Source organism: Cupressus sempervirens, chromosome 9 (assembly GCF_028749045.1).
Source record: "Cupressus sempervirens isolate cs-2001-9-10 chromosome 9, ASM2874904v1, whole genome shotgun sequence".
Taxonomy (NCBI): domain Eukaryota; kingdom Viridiplantae; phylum Streptophyta; class Pinopsida; order Cupressales; family Cupressaceae; genus Cupressus; species Cupressus sempervirens.
The window spans coordinates 510,869,090-510,888,064 of NC_143126.1; the positions used below are offsets into that span (position 1 = coordinate 510,869,090).

General features: G+C 35.4%; 1 protein-coding gene across 1 annotated transcript in view; it reads right to left on the minus strand.

The window, feature by feature from the left end:
* The window catches only part of LOC149539593 (uncharacterized), a 137,050-nt gene that overhangs the window by 70,503 nt on the left and 47,572 nt on the right, over nt 1-18,975 (minus strand). Inside the window, exons 9-12 of the mRNA XM_089800821.1 lie at nt 15,195-15,293; nt 14,329-14,430; nt 13,740-13,901; nt 12,585-12,677 (exon numbers count right to left, since the gene is read on the minus strand). Coding sequence (XP_089656947.1) covers nt 12,585-12,677; nt 13,740-13,901; nt 14,329-14,430; nt 15,195-15,293 — 456 coding nt within the window. The remainder of the gene's footprint in view (nt 1-12,584; nt 12,678-13,739; nt 13,902-14,328; nt 14,431-15,194; nt 15,294-18,975) is intronic.

Below are 18,975 nucleotides of genomic sequence, written 5' to 3' on the forward strand. Positions count from 1 at the left end.
CAAAAATAGCTTCATTTGTAAAAGAGCAAGAAGTTGTTGATAAATTGGTAAAAAGGTCAAACAAAAAATTTTATCAACATCCATCCTCAAAGAAAACTATGAAATTACCCAAGGAGCCAATTGTATCCTCCAAACACCCATTCTTGCAAGTACCTATACCGAAAGTGGAAGTATTTCCCGCAAAAGAGGTCCATTGGAAAAAGCATTTAAAATGGAGGCAAGAGATCCTGCTAATCAAGTCATAGCACGATATCTCTAGGCCAATGGTCTTTATTTCAATTTGGTGAGATCGCCATATTGGAAGGAAAGGCAGCCATAATTAAAGCAATAGATGATTACACAAGTCTCAATTATGAAAGGTACAACTACATACTACTTTATTGACAAAATAGAGTGTTTAGGTAGATAGAGTTCTTCAACCAATTAGAAATCCATGGAGAAGTTTAGGTGTTTCCATTATTTTGAATGGATGGCAATATACGAGAAACCGGCTATTGATTAATGTGGTTGTAGTATCACCAAAGGGGCAATGTTCTTGAAGGCAATTGATTGTAAACAGGAAGTGAAAGATTCAAAATTTATTTCCAAGACTCTCATCAAGGCCATAGAGATAAAGGGTAGTAAAAATGTAGTTCAAGTGTTTACAAATAATGCAGATAAATTCAAGGGTGCAAGTGCTTTGGTTGAGGGTCGATATGACCATATTTTTTAGACACCATGCATCGTATACAACCTAAACTTGGTCGTGCAACAAATTAGCACCCAAATAGATTGGGTAAAGAAAATATACCAAGAGGGAGAAGAGATACAAATGTTTGTGATCAATTGCCACATGTCACAATCCATATTCCGATCATTCTCCAATATGGAGTTGCTAAAGGTAAATTCAAATTGTAAATTTGTAATTAGTAGATACTAAATTTCTTTTATTTATTTAATTAAATTATTTGAAAATATTTTATGTCATGTTCAATATTTATTGACATATTGTTATGATTAACTTACTTAAGTGGTTGAGACCCAATTCACATCTCATACTATTGTTATGAGAAGGCCTGTCATAGTGCAAAAGGCATTAATCCAAATGGTTATTTCAAGCCAATGGGGTATATAGAAGGCTTCAAATTTGGAGAGCACAAAAGGTCAAGTCATTGATCTTGAATGACAGTTGGTAGGGTCATGTACAATTTGTATTAGATTTCAAAGACCCTATCATGACTATGCTCCACTTTGCTGATTCAGATCAGCCTTGTTTGGGGCATGTATACAATGGCATGGACACAATGGTTGATAAGGTAAAACTTTCAACAAGCACATGAGGATGGCCCCACAAAATGTAAAGCCTTATGCAATCAATTTGAATCAATCATTCATCATCATTGGGAAAAGATGACTACACCATTGCACCTCCTTGCATATGCCTTATCTCCAAGGTACTACAAGTAGGAAGTGCTTTGTATGCCCACTAAGTAGCACGATATGTGGATGAAGAAGTTGCTAGTGGGTGCTACAAAGCTTTTGCAAGAATCTTCCTAGATGATGACACTCACAAAAAAGTTAGGACTGAATTTGGATATTTGCATAGATTGTTCTTTTCAATTTAACTCTTAAATGCCCAAATCTGTGAGAAACAATTTGATACCAACGGTTGGATAATCTATCACTAGGTTGATAGATTTCGTCTGAATTGGAACATACAACTCCCTTATGAATGATGTTCAATGAACTTTGTTTTATTCCTAAACTAATTGGGTACGTTCTTAACCTAAGAACGGAAGAGGAAAACCAAGCCAGCCCTAGATAGAACTAACTCAGGCAGTAAATTCAGTTCTAAACCTAGCCAACCCCAAGAATTCACATTTCTTGTGACTCCCCGACATTGGTAATGCAATATGAATGCTACTTATGCAAATGCAATGAAACTGAAATGAAGATGAGGGTTAAGTAATCCCAATTTCAGTAATAGTAATGTCTGCAAATACTATGATCTTCAACCCATCCAGTATTTAACACAAGATGCAAGATAATGTTCAAAACTGAATATACCAATACTACTACTGATTATAAACATAAAAGTAATAACCAAATGCTAGGATTCAAAATAAAACCCCTCTTTGCCTTGAACACAACAAGTAAGAATACTTTGATTTTATTTGCTCACAACCTCTATTGAGTCTATTACAAAACCAGAACTCTCAACTCCAAATGCAAATGAATATGAAATGCAGAAAATTCAATGTTCCTTCCCCCTACTCTAGCTCTCTATCTCTTGCAGAAAAGAAGAACCCCTCTTATAGGAAAAGATTTACAATAAATAGCCTTCCATGGCCTTTCGGTTTCATAAATGATCCTTGGGAATCAATCCTCTTGATCATATTATCAAATATTTACTTCCTTTCTTTAATTCCCTTGTAACTGCCATTTTATAAAATGTGTCATCACTGCCTCATACTGGTCTGACGCTTAAAATACCAATTTGGATAATATTGGACACTTAAGCTAAGTAATTTGTGATGTGTCACCATGACCTCTACTTGAAATTTGATAGGTAACATCAGCCAAGTCACCCGATTGGAAAGCCAATTGATGCCTTATGTTTTTCATTTTCGATGGTCTGTTCGGGCTCTTTATCTTGCCAAATGTTATTTGCTATTGTTTATTTCTTCAAAGACTTGTATCAAATTTCTAATACATGGTGTAATATTCAAGGTGACCTATTGAGGATGATACTTGGCATTGAACTACGCCTTCAAGTCCCTGTTCACCATTGAGCTCCTCGGTCAGCATTTGGTAAAAGCCTCGTTGCTTCCAAATAGGAATCTTGAAACTTTGATTGATCAGATCTGTTCTCTTTGCCTTTGCCCCACGTACTTCGAATAAGGGCTATTCTTATTGATTTAGTAGGGCACAATTGAAGTTTCCATCATTGGTTATTACAAACCGAGATAGGGCGGCGAGAGTACCCATCAAGCATCATGCATGTTTACGATTATACAAATGGCTTCGAGTTCATTACTCCATTGGCATTCGTGATGTTCTTGGCAACTCACAAACATTTCTAATCTACGTGAATGATGCAGAAGTGACAGTTATCGACTATATTGGAACCAATTAGTGAGAAACGTGAAAGGTTCGGCATCGCATTATATTTATCACCAAATTCATCAACTTGCAGCTTCAACGCATCCTCATTATTGATATCCGTACCACAAGTTATAATGAGTTACTAATTTACATTTCAATGTATGGTCCTTCCATCAAACAATTTGCGACTATCCTCTATAAAGCTACGAAACCCCTTCATTTGGCATCTGCCTTTATGACAATGATCACATTTCACCAAATGATTGGAAGACAACATCTTAATCCCACCATCAGGTATCCATCACGTGAAGTTCATTCCATGATCTTTATTTCCGCATTGCAACCATTCCAACACCACTCAAGCTAGTTTGTGCCCTGCACCAATGAGCATGTGTCGGGTTTCCATATGTATACTTTTTGAATTTGTGCAGGTGGTTGGTGTGTGTAAGATAGTCCTGTCATCACATTTTGAACTGTTTTGAAGCTCTCATATCTCCATTGAGCTAACCACCCGATGAAGACAATCAACATTTGGTCAAACATTTGATAATATTCCTCTTGCCACAATTTGCTTATCCTTCACTCCCAAATAGAGCTTGGTGGATATTCTTTCTCATTCACATTATGTAGGGAGATACGATTTAACATTCAGCATAACAAGGACATTATGAATTTGATCCTTTCAACTTCCAGATATGGATTGGATGCACGCGAGGCCTTTAACTAATATTCTGATATAAGCTTGGCTCTCCATATCACCATTGCGTACACTAACATGCTACTGACAAGAGAGTGGTCATTTACGAGTTACAAATATATTGACATTTCATCAAATTCCAATGTCATCATTTGATGTTTTAGGTTGAGCTTCATCTCTCAACAATAATGGGATACTTAGTTAATCGACATTTCCAATGATGTCAATAATCGAGTCTCTTTCAAGTGATTCAGACTACGTGATATACTCCCAATGCCTTACCACTGAAAATAGATATTGAAGCTATACCATAGTGAGTTAACACATGAATACCATGCATGGAGAGCTAGCCCTCAATACCTTTGTTCAAATCCTTAACATGTTGCTGAGAACATATTCGAACGCCTCTGTTCGGACCTGATTGTTTACATGATACCTCTATTACTTACAAAATATTCCTTTTTGAAACCCACAGCCCAAAGACTCTATGTGTATCTGAGTCAATTTATCAAGCAAGATGAACACAAAATTGATATTGATGGTGGTTCTTTAATCCATTGGGTGCCTTCAAGCAACATGTCTACTGAATCCGATAATGGGTTATTTAAGCATAAAAGAAAACACAATTTAGTGGCCCATTCTCAAAGACTTTTATACTTTCATAGTCCTGTGTCATATTTTGGAAATTTATAATAGCCACTCATAGAAGCATACCAAGACCCTCTGATCTTTGAATCTGAAACCCGGATTCAGTTTCGAAACACAAACTTGAACTATTCTTTGGAATGACGCATCTACATGTCAAAATCTCAAATTCAAAGCTTTAAAGTTTGGAATGACTTTCAAAGCTACAAATCTGAATCCTACACTTTGCACCCCGAACATTGAAATTGTAAAGGTATGCCCCCAGATTTTCCAACTTAACTTCTAAATCTTCCTTCTTGAATTGTAGATGTTGAATCTTCGAACTTTGAATATTTGAACTTGAACTATAGGACCTCCTTGAACATTACTTCTACATTGAACTTCCGAACTGGTGAATCCTGAACTTCAAATTTGAACCTCTGAACTTCAAGTTCAACATAAATTCAAAACACTGCCTCCTTCACAGATCAAGACTACAAAAATCTCTTCTTGACCCAGAACAAAAAAGAATTTATTTTTTTGTGAGAGAATAGTTTCAAGCCAAGACTGGAAAGAAAAATTTAATTATTTCCTTGAATAAAATTGTTGCTACTGTTGGAATGCTTTCACTGATCAGCTTTATCTAACGAGATTACTATTGGGTTTCACTAAATGAGAACAAGGAAATTTCAGAGATGAATATTTGAACTTGAACTATAGGACCTCCTTGAACATTACTTCTACATTGAACTTCTGAACTGGTGAATCCTGAACTTCGAATTTGAACCTCTGAACTTCAAGTTCAACATAAATTCAAAACACTGCCTCCTTCACAGATCAAGACTACAAAAATCTCTTCTTGACCCAGAACAAAAAAGAATTTTTTTTTTGTGAGAGAATAGTTTCAAGCCAAGACTGGAAAGAAAAATTTAATTATTTCCTTGAATAAAATTGTTGCTACTGTTGTAATGCATTCACTGATCAGCTTTATCTAAAGAGATTACTATTGGGTTTCACTAAATGAGAACAAGGAAATTTCAGAGATTTTCTACGATATCAATGTATATCAGATTTGTGGATCATTGGTGTGCTACTGGATTATGAGCAGATAGAAGGCATTAATCAATAATATTAATCATATGCAGTTTGTTGGGACTACAATTGAGTTTTATATTGACATCAATTTTTAGGCTTTAAAAATGAAATATGAACCATCACAAACCTTCACAAAAAAAAAAAAATAGTTTCTTTGGTGTGATTATACTATATAGTCACAGACTTTGGTTCTCCCTGACCAAGACTTTCTAGTTCTTAGAGCTCTTACTGCTTAATATGAAACCACTGAATTTTGTTAATTGTGTTGTGCTTAAAGTTATAGTTCCTTTTGGAAGACCTTTATTGAAATAAGGCGTGAGTTCAATTAATAGACTACTCTTGGTGGTGTTGATGTGAGTTTTGTTCCACTACAACATGCAAAATCAAATACTTAATGTTTCAAAAAGAAACACCAAACAATCAATCCTCTCTTGATATAAGGTGATCTCTCATGCTAAGCTTGCAAACTAAGATCATGAAATGACTTCAAGTTTCCTTCTTCACAGTGGACTTCACTTAGTTTTATGATGTGATATGTTGGTTATCACAAAGGGACTTATGCTATTCATTCAATGGATATCAACTTTTTCTCTTATAGATTTGGCTTTAAAACTTGCAATGAGAATGCAGTTTGATTTTCTATCTTTTCCACTTCAACTCCAACTTAAACTTAGAACTTCTATTTCTGCTTTTACTTATACTTCCAACTGCAAATGCAATGAATCATGGATGACATGGACCCTACTAGAAGTAAACTCACCGGCAACTGCACTCGCCTAGTGCAAGCTTCTAAGGAGCACTCACATGGTTTTCAAATCAATATCTCCTCTCCAATTCCATCAAATGGATGCAAACTAAGATTCAACATCAATTGAAGCTAAGTGCATTCAACCATCGGCTTACCACACAAGGTGCTCTTACCGTCAATAAGAAGCTAGTGGCTTAGATTTGTTTGAGTCAAGCAAATAAACATCCACAACAACTTCCATTCAACTAACGTACTTAACATGAAAAGAAATCTACTCCAAGTGAAAGATAGAGGAAACCATGCAATACCACAATGCAATATTAAGTAATCCATCATGAAAAACAAACAATGAATTATCAATTACTTTGACAAGCACTGTAGCAACAACTTCATCAAGTCTCTCCCTTAGCCTACTCTAATCGCCTAGCTCTCTACTGCCTCATATCTCTAAGCTAATGAATTACATATGATAAGACCTTGGACTCTTATGGTAGTTCAATTATTATGAAAGAGCAAGATCAATTGAAGATCAAGGGCTGAGAATGATTTCTTCCCACAAACCCTAATTAGGGTTGGCAAATTTTTCAACCACAATTATTTTAAGGCACCAATTCATGGGCCAATAAGAAAATTACAATGATTTTTCCATAAGAAAATTACAATGATTTTTCCAACCAATGAGAAAATAGGACACTTGGCATGTTGTGATTAACTGTTCTTGAAATTGAAATTTTCTAATTAGAGGAGACAAACAATTTCCACGTAATCATCCTTATCCTATGCTTGGAGTCTTGACTTGTAGAAGGTGTTTGATAAAATTGAAAAATATTTATTGCTCGATTGTTAGAAAGTATCTCTCAACATTTACAATTTCTCCATCCTTTGAAGTTTCCTCGTGGAATTAATTTGAATCACTTGCATCTTCATGAACCCATGAACTCGATCTTTCTTGATGTCCTTGAAAATGTCCTCATGTAGTTGGATCTTCTACGCTTTCTTGAATTTTCTTTTGATTTCAATCTGAATTTGCACATTGATAGCTTGAACATGAATCTTTCCTTCTCACTTGAGTCCTTGGGCTCAAGAAATCTTCTTGTAGTATCTGCTTGAAGTTTTGAGCCTTGATCATCACTTTGTCCTCTAGCTTCTCCTTCTCGAATTCACCTTTCAAAACAAAGGAGAAAAGCATTAAGTTTGTGAGAAAAATATTAAAATAAAATCACATCAATAATAAACAAAATAGAGATCTCTTATTCAAGATTAAGCCCTTCTATCTTCTTGAAATGATCAATGTCTCAAGAAATTCTAAAGGCTTGGAAGAAAATGTTCGTGGGTGGAAATCCTAAGGCAAGAGGATTTCCACAGTAAGAATCTTTTGGTCAAAGGTTTTCCACGAAATGTGATTTTGCCTTTTTCCACAATTATTTCAAACTTTTCTCTTGTTATCATTAAATCTCTCCCTAAGTGGCATCCCTCATCTTCAACTCTTGTTTAGAATTATAAAATTGGAGTGGTGGAATTTTTGACGTTGGAGGATTCCACAGTGGGAATCCTATGGTCAGAGGATTCCCCAAAGGTTGCACGCATGATATTGTATCATCGGCCATCAACTCAAGTCCTACTGTATCCGACTTCGGCCTCCATTGTTATTATTATTATTACCATCTTGTCCGCGCTGGTTATTGTTACAGTATCCTCCAGAGGTTGCGTCATTGTTCGTGTTTGTTGCTCTTGCAGTGGATACTTCCTGCGTCAGTAACACTTACTGGTGTCCCTTTGTCTTCATATTGAATAGGCATTCCTTCGTGGAATGTCCCGCAATCTAGCAAATATCGCAAAATTGTTTTTCCGAGCAGGAGCCCTTTATGTGGCCCTCCTCCTTATAGTCCATACACCACAATTCTCCTTTCACCGAGTCATGATTCTTTTTTAGATTTTTAAACTCCATCATCCGTAGCATATCCTTCTGCAATGCTCAAACTTTCTTACTTGATTCTTCATCGTTAGTGCTCCTTTTGGAAGATGAATCGTCTGAGTCCAACAATTTGTGCTTCTTTTTTCTCATTTTCTGCTCACTCTCTAGATCGATCACCCGATTATATGCATCTATGTACAATGCTGAAGGTACAATCTTCATTTTCTTCTTTACTGTCAGTCATAGCCCTTCAACAAACCATCGTTTCTTTAATCCGTCAACCAATGGGCTCTCCATCTTCCCCACCAATTCTTTTAGCTTTCTTGCATATACACGAATCGTTTCATTCTTTCCCTGCTTCGTACTATATATTTCTGCTACAATTTCATTATCTTCCCTTAGTAATCAGAACTCTACTATGAATTCTTTCTTAACGTTCGGCCATGTAGTTAATTTATGAGGATTGACATTTGAAAACCAATCAATCACTACACCCCGTAGGGCCGCTGGGAACTGTCAAACCTAGTCATTCTAGTCTGTTACACCATTTGCCGTCTATATTGTTTCGCATGTCTTGCAATGTCTGATCGGATTTGTCGTCCCATCACTGTTGAACTTGAGTAATTTTTCCTTTGGTTGTGCCATTGCTACTTTCTTCTAATTTTGTGGTACTTGTTGTGTACCCGCGTTGTTCTAAGCACCCGCACTGTTCTAAGTACCCACATTGTTCTGAGCACCCGCGTTGTTCTAAGCACCCATGTTGTTTTGCACAACCTCGCTACTTCGAACAACCGCCCTACTTTGGACAACCGCGTTACCTGATTTGAAAATATCTTCCTCAAGAGAAGTTGTTCGATTCTCTGCTTGTATCCATTCGTCGAGTGTATCGAAAACAAAGAGTTCACTTCATGCTCGTGCTCCTCCGGCACTTCAGGCCGTGCGAGTTACTTCCCTTCCATTCGAATTCTCTACCCTCGGCATATAAAAGTTAAGGAACTCCTCCCTTGTCTCTTCCACCAAATTCAATCGTTGTCTAGTCTCTTCTAGCAATTTCTCGACACTCCTCAATCTGCAAGGTGAATGCACTCCCTTCGTCTATGCTCCTTCACCCTGTCGCTAAGCTGCTGAAGCTTTAGTCTACGCTCCGCCTATTGTGCTAAAATTAAAACTTCTTGTGTTGTGCATATTTCATCCTTATCTTTTATCTTATTCCTATATTTATTAAGAAAATTCAGCATTTATCTTCATAACACTTCCTTTGTTCCAGGTTCAATTGGCAACAGCGCCAAATGTTTATCGTATAGGGTAAAAGGATACTTACCACATGTAGTACAGTAAGATATAACACAGAACAAATACTTTATTCATATACGCAATATGCACTCCAATGTTTACAATATGATTATGATGATCTCAACGTCCCTTTCGGACGGTGTACAAATACTTTCCCGAAGGGGTGACTCAATTGTCATGAGCCTTTTTGGATACACTTCTACCCTTCGGCTACAATATAGAATTTACCGACAACATAAACTAGCTTCAATTGTGATTCACATGATACATTTCAAACTAGATACAGATCTATGATAAGAAGATTGTATCTAACTCATACTAGGCCAGACGTATCTAATGCAGTTGGAATTACTGCAAGAGTTCAAACAGAACCTAAGGAAACACACTTAGCAATTGTAAAAAAATTCAAATATTTGAAGGGAACTTTGGATTATGGATTATAGTATGATAGATCTAAAGATTTTACCTTGTATTCTTACATAATGCAAATTGGGTAGGTAATCTCAATGACAAGAAAAGTACTAGCGAAGGAGCCTTCTTTCTAGGTGGGAGATTGCCTTCTTGGTTGAGCAAGAAGCAAGAATGTATATCGGAATCTATTGTTGAAGTAGAGTATGTTACTTTTGCAAATAACTATACACAATTGGTTTGGATGAAGAAAATGTTGAAGGATATTGGCATACTTTGATGGACCTATTGCCATACATTGCACTAATACAAGCACTATCAATAAGATTAAGAATCAAGTGTTGCATTCTAAGACTACGCATATATCATTTCTTGAGAGAGAAAGTAGCAGTGAAGGAAGTGAAGTTGGAATACGTAAGCACTGAATAACAAATGGCAGATATCTTTACCAAGCCTTTGCCTGAGGACAACTTTAAGTATCTCAAAGGTATGCTTGGGGTGATGGCTCTGCCTTCCAAGCATTGATTGATGCAGGTATGCATCAGTCCAACAGTAATTAGAACATATCTATACACCTGTACTTGATACTTGGTGTTGCTCCTCAAGGGGAGTAGTCGCATTATGCAGAGTTAAGCTAGAGAGCTCTTTTAGGATCAGTTTTTGTTTTCAGATTTTGGTGGCACTTGATTTGCCTATTTGGATTAGAAGAATTGCAGAGATTTATATCCTAGGGGGAGAGGTCATTATAAGGGGAGAGATTGATTTTAGATGTTTGACATTATTTTGGCACAATTCTCCATTGATATCAAAGGGATAAAGATGATGTGAGAAACCTCCATCTGGGAGAAGTATGTCTATAGGAGAGCTATGTTGAACATATTCATAAAGTTGTATTTAGATACTACTTTTGGCTTGATGATTTTTAACCATATGTTGCCATCAATGCCAAAGGGGGAGATTGTTGAATTGGAATTGTTGTTGACGTGATGATTTGATCCCTTAAGAGGGTTTTCCTCGATAACAGAGATCCTTGTGTTATGGTGTTGAATTTCTTGTTGTTGTGCATTGTTATATTTATGTTTGGTGATCAGTTTAAGAAGTTTGGATTTTATAGTACTCACAACTGATTTACCCCACCCCCGCCACACACCCCCCCCCCCCCCCCCACCCCACGCCACCCACTCCCTCCCCCCAACTCTTAGTTGTGAGGTGTGGACTGTGATTACTAACAGAAGGTTGCACACCAATAATGCTATGAGAAATAAATAAGTTATGCATATGGCTACCTAAACTTCCTAAAGCTTGTATCCATGGTTCAATGGGAAAAAAGTCCCCTATATCTCCCCATGACCTTGTAGAACAGAAAATTGGATTTCGCAATGCCACTACCTCTATTGTTCTCATTTTATCAGATTTCCTTTAATTGAATGCCGCAAGGAGTACTTTCAACTCAACAAAACATTTGTGCAAGGCTATGTCTTACTTGATTCATGCCTCCAATAACACTCTTAATCCAACGGATACAAATAACCTCTTCTCATGTTGGACCTAGCACCCCATGCTTGCAACCAGGAAACTTAGGTTAGCCACCATTTCTTCTATTTGGGAAATCATATTCCTTTTACAAAAATTAAAAACAAAAGCTGGCAAAGAGGAGAACAAAAAAATTAGTAATTCTCGAATAACCAAACTAAACCAAAAAAATAAGAAATAAAACATTGCTGCATAAAACATTTCAAAGACCAAGAAAATGGTGAATGGAGAAATTAAAAGATGTCTTTTAAAAAACCTGTTCTTGTTGCAAGTTTAAACAACAGACTTGAATTCTCAGTTACAAAATTTCAATTAAACAACCTGCAAGCCTTAATTTCCACAGTTGTAATTTTGAAAATCCATACCGATTCGTTGATCAATTGAATTTTTTTTTCATATTGCAAGCATAATAAACTTACGGGATTGACTTACAACTACAAAAATTCAAAGCTTTCAAACTTCAACGTCAAAAACAATCAAAGAGATATTAAATTATGAAAAAAAAAAATTACAACATGCAAGTTGTGTAAACTTGTAATATTCATCATGATCAAAATTATAAAAAAATCAGATGATCTTGCAGGCCATTAACAATTTCTAATTTCAAGCCTATAAGGACTCTCCCTTGGCATGATTTGCAAAAGGAAAGGAAAAGTAAATGGAATGAAATCCTATATATTCCCATTTGCCAATCACGTGTCCTCAACTGTGCAACCAAATGCAAAGAACATTAAAAATAAAAAACAATAAGTAAAAACAATTTATACTCGATTTGGGCCCCATTTTTATAAAAGTAAATCATGAGCTTTCAGCAATTTATTGATGAATTTATACCAAACATCCCTGTGAGAGTTTCAAAAATCAATGCCAAGTTTCCAGTTAGGTAACTCAATATTGTATTTTACTTACTAGTACGATGATTTTTGCAAGTACTATACAATTTTTACAACTATGGTTACGCTAAAATGAAAAAAACTTATCTTGTTTTATGACCATGATTTTGTGAAGGTAACTTGTATTAAGCACCTATATTAATTGATTCTTGTGATGCAACATAATGTTTGTTTTTTATTGTGCAATGTGTATTTTGTATAAAAGTATTTAAGAGATAAGATCTAGTTCATTAAAAATAACTATTATTAACAATATACCAGTTTAACAATGAATATATAATGATAAGGAGGCACCTTTATCAGTCGATTCTTGTGATACACATTGAACCCTTGGATATCAACATGCTTCTCTGCATCCTTCACAAACCCTATAGTTACAACAATCGTCTGGAAAAAGAAAGGGACATGCAAGGTTATCACCAAATCTTGAAATAGAATTAGTTTGAATCAACAAACTAATTAGTTAAAACTTATAAAAAAACTAAAAATGTTGAAGAAACATTTGAAGGATGTGCTTCAAAGTCACAATAATAATACGAATGTGATGTGCCCAGTTTAAAACCTAGAAGATATATGATTTAAATGACTACTATGACATTTTTTCTTCAGTGCCTAGAGTTGAAACATCCATCATGCAAAGCTTTAATTTTACCTCCAATAAACCAAACTTAGTTTAAGGCTACATCTCAAGAAAAACTTCAACACAAAAGGTATCCCTTGTCCTAACTAGAAATGATATGTTGATTCACTGCTTGATTACTCTTATAAGTTATCTAGGCATAAGGTATGCATCCAATGCTTTAATGTGTAGACTAGAGTTATGTGCCATGGTCTAGTGATACTGTAAATGAAATGCCCCTGTCCATATTATGATGGTAACTTTAAAGCTCGATCTTGAATTGCTCCAACAACCTCACAGAGGCCTTCTGTAAAACCAAGCTAGTTACACTCAAAAAGAAAATAATCTTCTACAATGCCCATAATAGTTACCAAATTAATTATACAATCACTTTTTCTTGAGATTCATTCAGACTAGACATACTACTCATATATTTATCACATTGTTTTGAGATTAGAAAACTTGCGCATTTTTTAAAACAGAAAAAACAATTTGAAGTCTTTAACGATCAACTTAGTTTAACTAGATAGCCTAGATCACAAAGAAAAAAGCAACAACCACAATCAGAAAGTGCTTTCCTGATAAACATTTCAAAGGCATCTCAACAATAAGGACAATACTAGAAACCTGTTTAGGACTTTGACACCATCTAGATGATTTTAGATCATGTTTCAATCAAAACAATACATTGTATTTATTTGCACTTCTCCTTTGAAATAAGATTCTCTCCAACTTGCCATTATTGTCTCTTGGTCAGCAAGCAATCTAAAATTTAAGAGAAGTGCATTAATAATTATAAAGAAAACTAGGCACTAGGACTAGAGGATTACATTGTTCTCCTTATGATTAATATCATATGCTCCTTGAGGCTTGTATGTAACTTCTTGAGTATGCATTAAATCATTCACCAAATTATGATGTTGTACATCTTTCCCACGTAATATGATTCTGAATCCAGCAGGACGTCGCAAATATAGAATGGAAGCATAACTCTGCGAAAAAGTGCCACGCAGAATATTGGATAATCAAGAGATTCCATATAAATATCGACTTATAAAAAAAAGGACAGCACGGGTGACACATAATCCCTACACTTGATAAAAACAAATATAAAACATTTCCCCATGTATGCAGCTCAGATATTCCCTATTATAATAACTGAATTATATTCTGATGTCTTAATCAAAACCCTATTTTCTTTGACAAATAAATTCAAATTACTTTTACAAGTGAGATAAAAATATGGTAGAAGAATGCTACTGGTGAATCACAAAGTTGGACTTAAATCAAGCTAAACATAGTTGCAAGCAAGCAATACAATAGAAACAAAATGGCTTATCTGATTTCATCATTATATAAAAAATCTTAATCCAGTTGTTCTACAATTAGAGATCAAGACAATACAAAAGAAAAGTTTACCCGCAAGGAGTGCTTGTAAGTGAGGTAATGTCTAGAATTTGGATGAACATTAACCATGTCTATCATCTTTTGATCCTTGTTTGCACCTCTGAGTTGAATGTCCTGCAAATGCAGCTCGTTATAAGAAATTCACAGTATTTACTATCAAGTTCACAGTTTAAAGGCATTATGAGGGACTCAAGAAAGTGATTATAATGACTCTCCTTACAGGCATTCTAATGGAACTGAAAAAAAAATTCTACTGACAATTTCCTTGCAAAAAAGAAAGCATCTGGAGAAAATTAAAAATGTCTAAAAGCACCCTCTTGAGATCTTACAATACAAATCTGGAACATGATATCTGCATTTGAGTTCTGGAATTTTGGAGGAAAAAAAAAATTTCCCTCCATTTATTTAGGCAGATTTAAGTACAATCCGAAATACATTCCTATATCCATCCCTTAAGATACTAGTTAATGAAAAGAATTAATTACCAAAATATCAAATAGTCCAGAATATCAAAAAAAAAAGGAATTATGCAAAAAAAAAAACACAACAGGTACATAATACAGGAATAAAGACATTGAAAAATCAGAATAGTTTGTTTGGCGGTCATCTTTTGGCATCATGTAGGATCACGATATAAAGATCTTTGGTACAACATAACATTCTAATATAAGGTAATCAATCATCATACTATAAAAGCAAAGAAAACAACAATATTTGTAATTCTAATGGGTTATAATAAGATTGTATCCATTTATTAGATTGTAATTTATATGATTTTCTACAATTCATAAAAAGAAAAAAAAAATATGTGAATTTGGCAGGCTTCTAGACGGTTTCTGATGAAACCAATCCATACCTGAAAATATCTATATACTTACATATATATCTGTTTCAAAATCCAGTTCACGTTCACCCTGATCATTATCCCAAAGGTTGTAGAGAATAATCCGTGTACCTTGCTTTCCCATTCCACTGAACTGAAAAAAACATGGCTGACAATTGAGTTAAAAATATGGAAACATTTTCTAACATAATGCTCCAAGTGAGAACCTTATTTACAAAATCGATGTAAAGACTTCTACATGCTATACATGATTAATCAACTATACCATGTTTTGTTCCTTATAATTAATCATGATCAGAAGAACCAAGAGATATCATGTCCTCGACATATCTGAATAATGGTAACCTGAAGAGAAAAGGGTGCATTAAAGGGGCACTATTTCAATGTGGGATATAGAAGTGGATGAAAAAGGTTATGCTGTATTGTATAAGAATATTACAAAGAAGATGTGAGTGTGGTAAAGAAGATACGGCCCTAACTCCTATATAGATTACTTCTGGAACACTGGTACATATTGTAAGTTCTGTTTGCAGTACAAAACACATCTTAAAAAGTTGTTCCTTACAACCAAACATAATCAAATGAACCATAAACTTGTAAAGATCCAAACTATATACCCAAAATCTACCACAATATTATTATTTTCTTATGAATGTTCGACAGCCTCAATTAAATAGTTTGGGTGCTAAATGCCTCTTCATCTGGATAGGCTTGACCTGGAAATTAGTCTCTACCTTTGGAAGTGAAGCTCAAGCTAAGATCTTCCATAAACCATCATAATAAGGTAGAGTCAATTTTCCTACCTTCTTCTGCAAGCCATAGTTCAGTTTTCTTCCACTAGTGTGAGGTCTATATTTCATCCTACATCCATGTTGTCTCTCAATGAGATAGCAGCCTGGAACTCAAGACTTCCACTCTCACAGTAATGTCAGAACTGATTATGCAAATCGGTTTCTCACACTCATTGGCACCATATGTTAGTGCCCTAGGTGGAAGGTAAACATCAGAGGCCTTGAGCTCATAGTCCTTGTTTGCCGCTTTTGATTCGCACCATGGACTGAGTTCTCTCCTTGGCCATTGTTGTCTCCATTGTTTGCACCAATATATATATATATATATATATATATATATATATATATATATATATATATATATATATATATATATATATATATATATATATATATATATATATATATATATATATATATATCCCTATGTTCCACGGAGTTTCCGGGACGGGGACGTTTTAGGGGACGGGGACGTGTTTCCGGTACAGGTACGGGTCGAAGCCAAAATTTAGGGGACGGGACATCAGGGGACGGCGATTAAAAACATAGGGGATTTTTTTTAATATAGAGACAAAATTCAAATATGTATATCATAACATTGATAAACCATTCACCATAGACATTTTAGAAGATAAATACATAGAATATTATCAAATGGCAAATACTAAGTGCTTCCATTATAACAATATCACATACATATATAGCAAAAATTAAAATGCCTAAAGGCTTCAAGTATCATGCTGAAATCAGAATGAAATAAAGAGAAGTCCAACTAAAATAGTTAGTAAATAGTAAATACCGAACGCAGTCTTGCCTCACTAAACACAATCTTTGCTCATTGCTGCTACTGCTCTTATGTTTTTTTCCTTCCTCTTAGCAAGTATGTTAAATCGAAAAATGAGTAGAAGAGTTAGTGTTTTAATGGACCAAATATGGGTTGCATATTGTTATTATGTCTTTAAGATGACTAGGGGCCACACGAACAACAAAAATTAGGAAAAAATGTTTTTTTGGGGATGGTTTGCCTTTACCAGATTGACTGGAAAAAAGGGGACGGCCAGCAGTTTCGGGGACGGATAGGGGACGGCAAAACTGTCCCCGATAGTGCTGGCCGTCCCCAAGTTTCCTGCCCAAAAAAATTGGCCGTTTCGGGGACGTTTCTGAATTTTTCAAACAAGGGACGTCGCAAGGTACGGCCAAAATCCATACCCGCGTCCCCGTTTCGTACCCGGTACGGGTACTAGGGTACAGAGGCAGGGGGCGCGTCCCCGTGGAGCATAGATATATCCCCATTTGTCAAGCCATTAATTTTGTTAAAATTTCCAAAGATGATTTTGTTGTTGTGCCCTTTGTTCTGCAACTCATTGCCCTTTAAGCAAGGCATCCAACAAATTTAGAAGCATCGCATCGCATGTCTCTTAAATTCTTGTCACCCACTTTTTTTGTGCTGTCTCTCTAAAGCCCTTTGTTATTCTGTAATTAAATTTGGAGCAAATCTGTTTATGCGATTATGTAGTGGAAATCATGATTGTTCCAAAGTTCACATATCAATGTTCTGTAATATTATACCCTCGAGCACATAAACAACTAATATGACAAAATTCAGAAAAGAAATTAGCAGAAAAATCCAGATTTTATTCTAGTTTAAAAATATAAGTTTCCTCAGATGTATGAGCAACCAAGATCATCAATTAGCGTTACATATTTATTTCAAATATGCCACAAAATGAAGCACTGAAATAACTTGAGATGTTTATAAAATTTGCACTCTGACACTCCCAAACTGGATGCCAGACTTTAAAGACCTCTAAATCAAGCAGATTATTGCAGGTCCAAAATGCCTGAAAAATAATAGCTTAGAACTTCCCAAACCGTAACCACTGAAAAAGCAAGATGTATGGCTCTCTGTAGAAAAGTACAGCCATCATAAATAGAAGAGGACAACCTGCAAAACGAGACCAACACCACACAATAACCACTGCAAATCTCCTCAATCAGCCACAATGATTATTATCCAATGATCCAGGACTCTAACTGAAGAAAATGAATATGTCAAACTCCAATTATGCTTAGCTATGATCTTAATGTGAAATCACAAAGATATTCTCCACATTATATCTCACAATAATGTGGAGACTGTCGCCTGCAAGGGCTTTTGTCCTCACAAACTAGAGAAGAACAATTCCCTCAAAGAGCAATTGCAATATCAAAAATATTAAACTGAGCATAACAGAAATGGGCTCCAACTTTTTCATTTATATTATCTGGTCGGCCTCTCTGATAAGGGCCCTCTTTAAATATTAACATAAAATTAAAGACTTCATAGCGTGTTTAAGTCTCCAAAGGCCGCCTTTGTAATATTTGCATTGCACTTTAATCTTGGCATGCAAATATTCTTTATTTAAAATATATTATATAACAATAAAGTTAAAATTTTAATTTACCTTTGCAAAATATTAACTTATCGTTATCTAAAAATGAAATCACCAAACTACACCAATAATTCCAAAAACAGAAGTGCTGACAACTAGCTCAACTGGTCAGCAAAACAGACTTGCTAAACATTAGCAGGAGAAAACTCATCTGAAACACTCCAAAAAAGGGCATTGGGCCCATTTGATCAACTACATCCAAAGTTCCCTACCCATAACTCATCAGCCTACAGCAACCCAACTAAATACGCTTGCAGTCCACCCTACTGAATTGGTTAGGAAGGGGACATTATAGATGTGAACCAAAGCTACCTCCTTGTCATTGGAGATAAATATGCTATTTCACACGTACAATAAACTACCCCCTCATTCAAAAAAAGGAAAAACAAGAGCACCTAGTACCTCTTACATAGTGTGCCATCTCTGATTGAGAAGCTAGCTCAAGCTAGAAATGTACCTCCATCCACCAACCCTCTCTTCAATCTGCTTTACATTGGTTTTTGCCAAATACAACATAAAAGGCTCTGAACATATTATCGACATGAACAAAGTTTCCAAGTATTGTTGTGTCAGTTTCAATCAGTAGTGTACC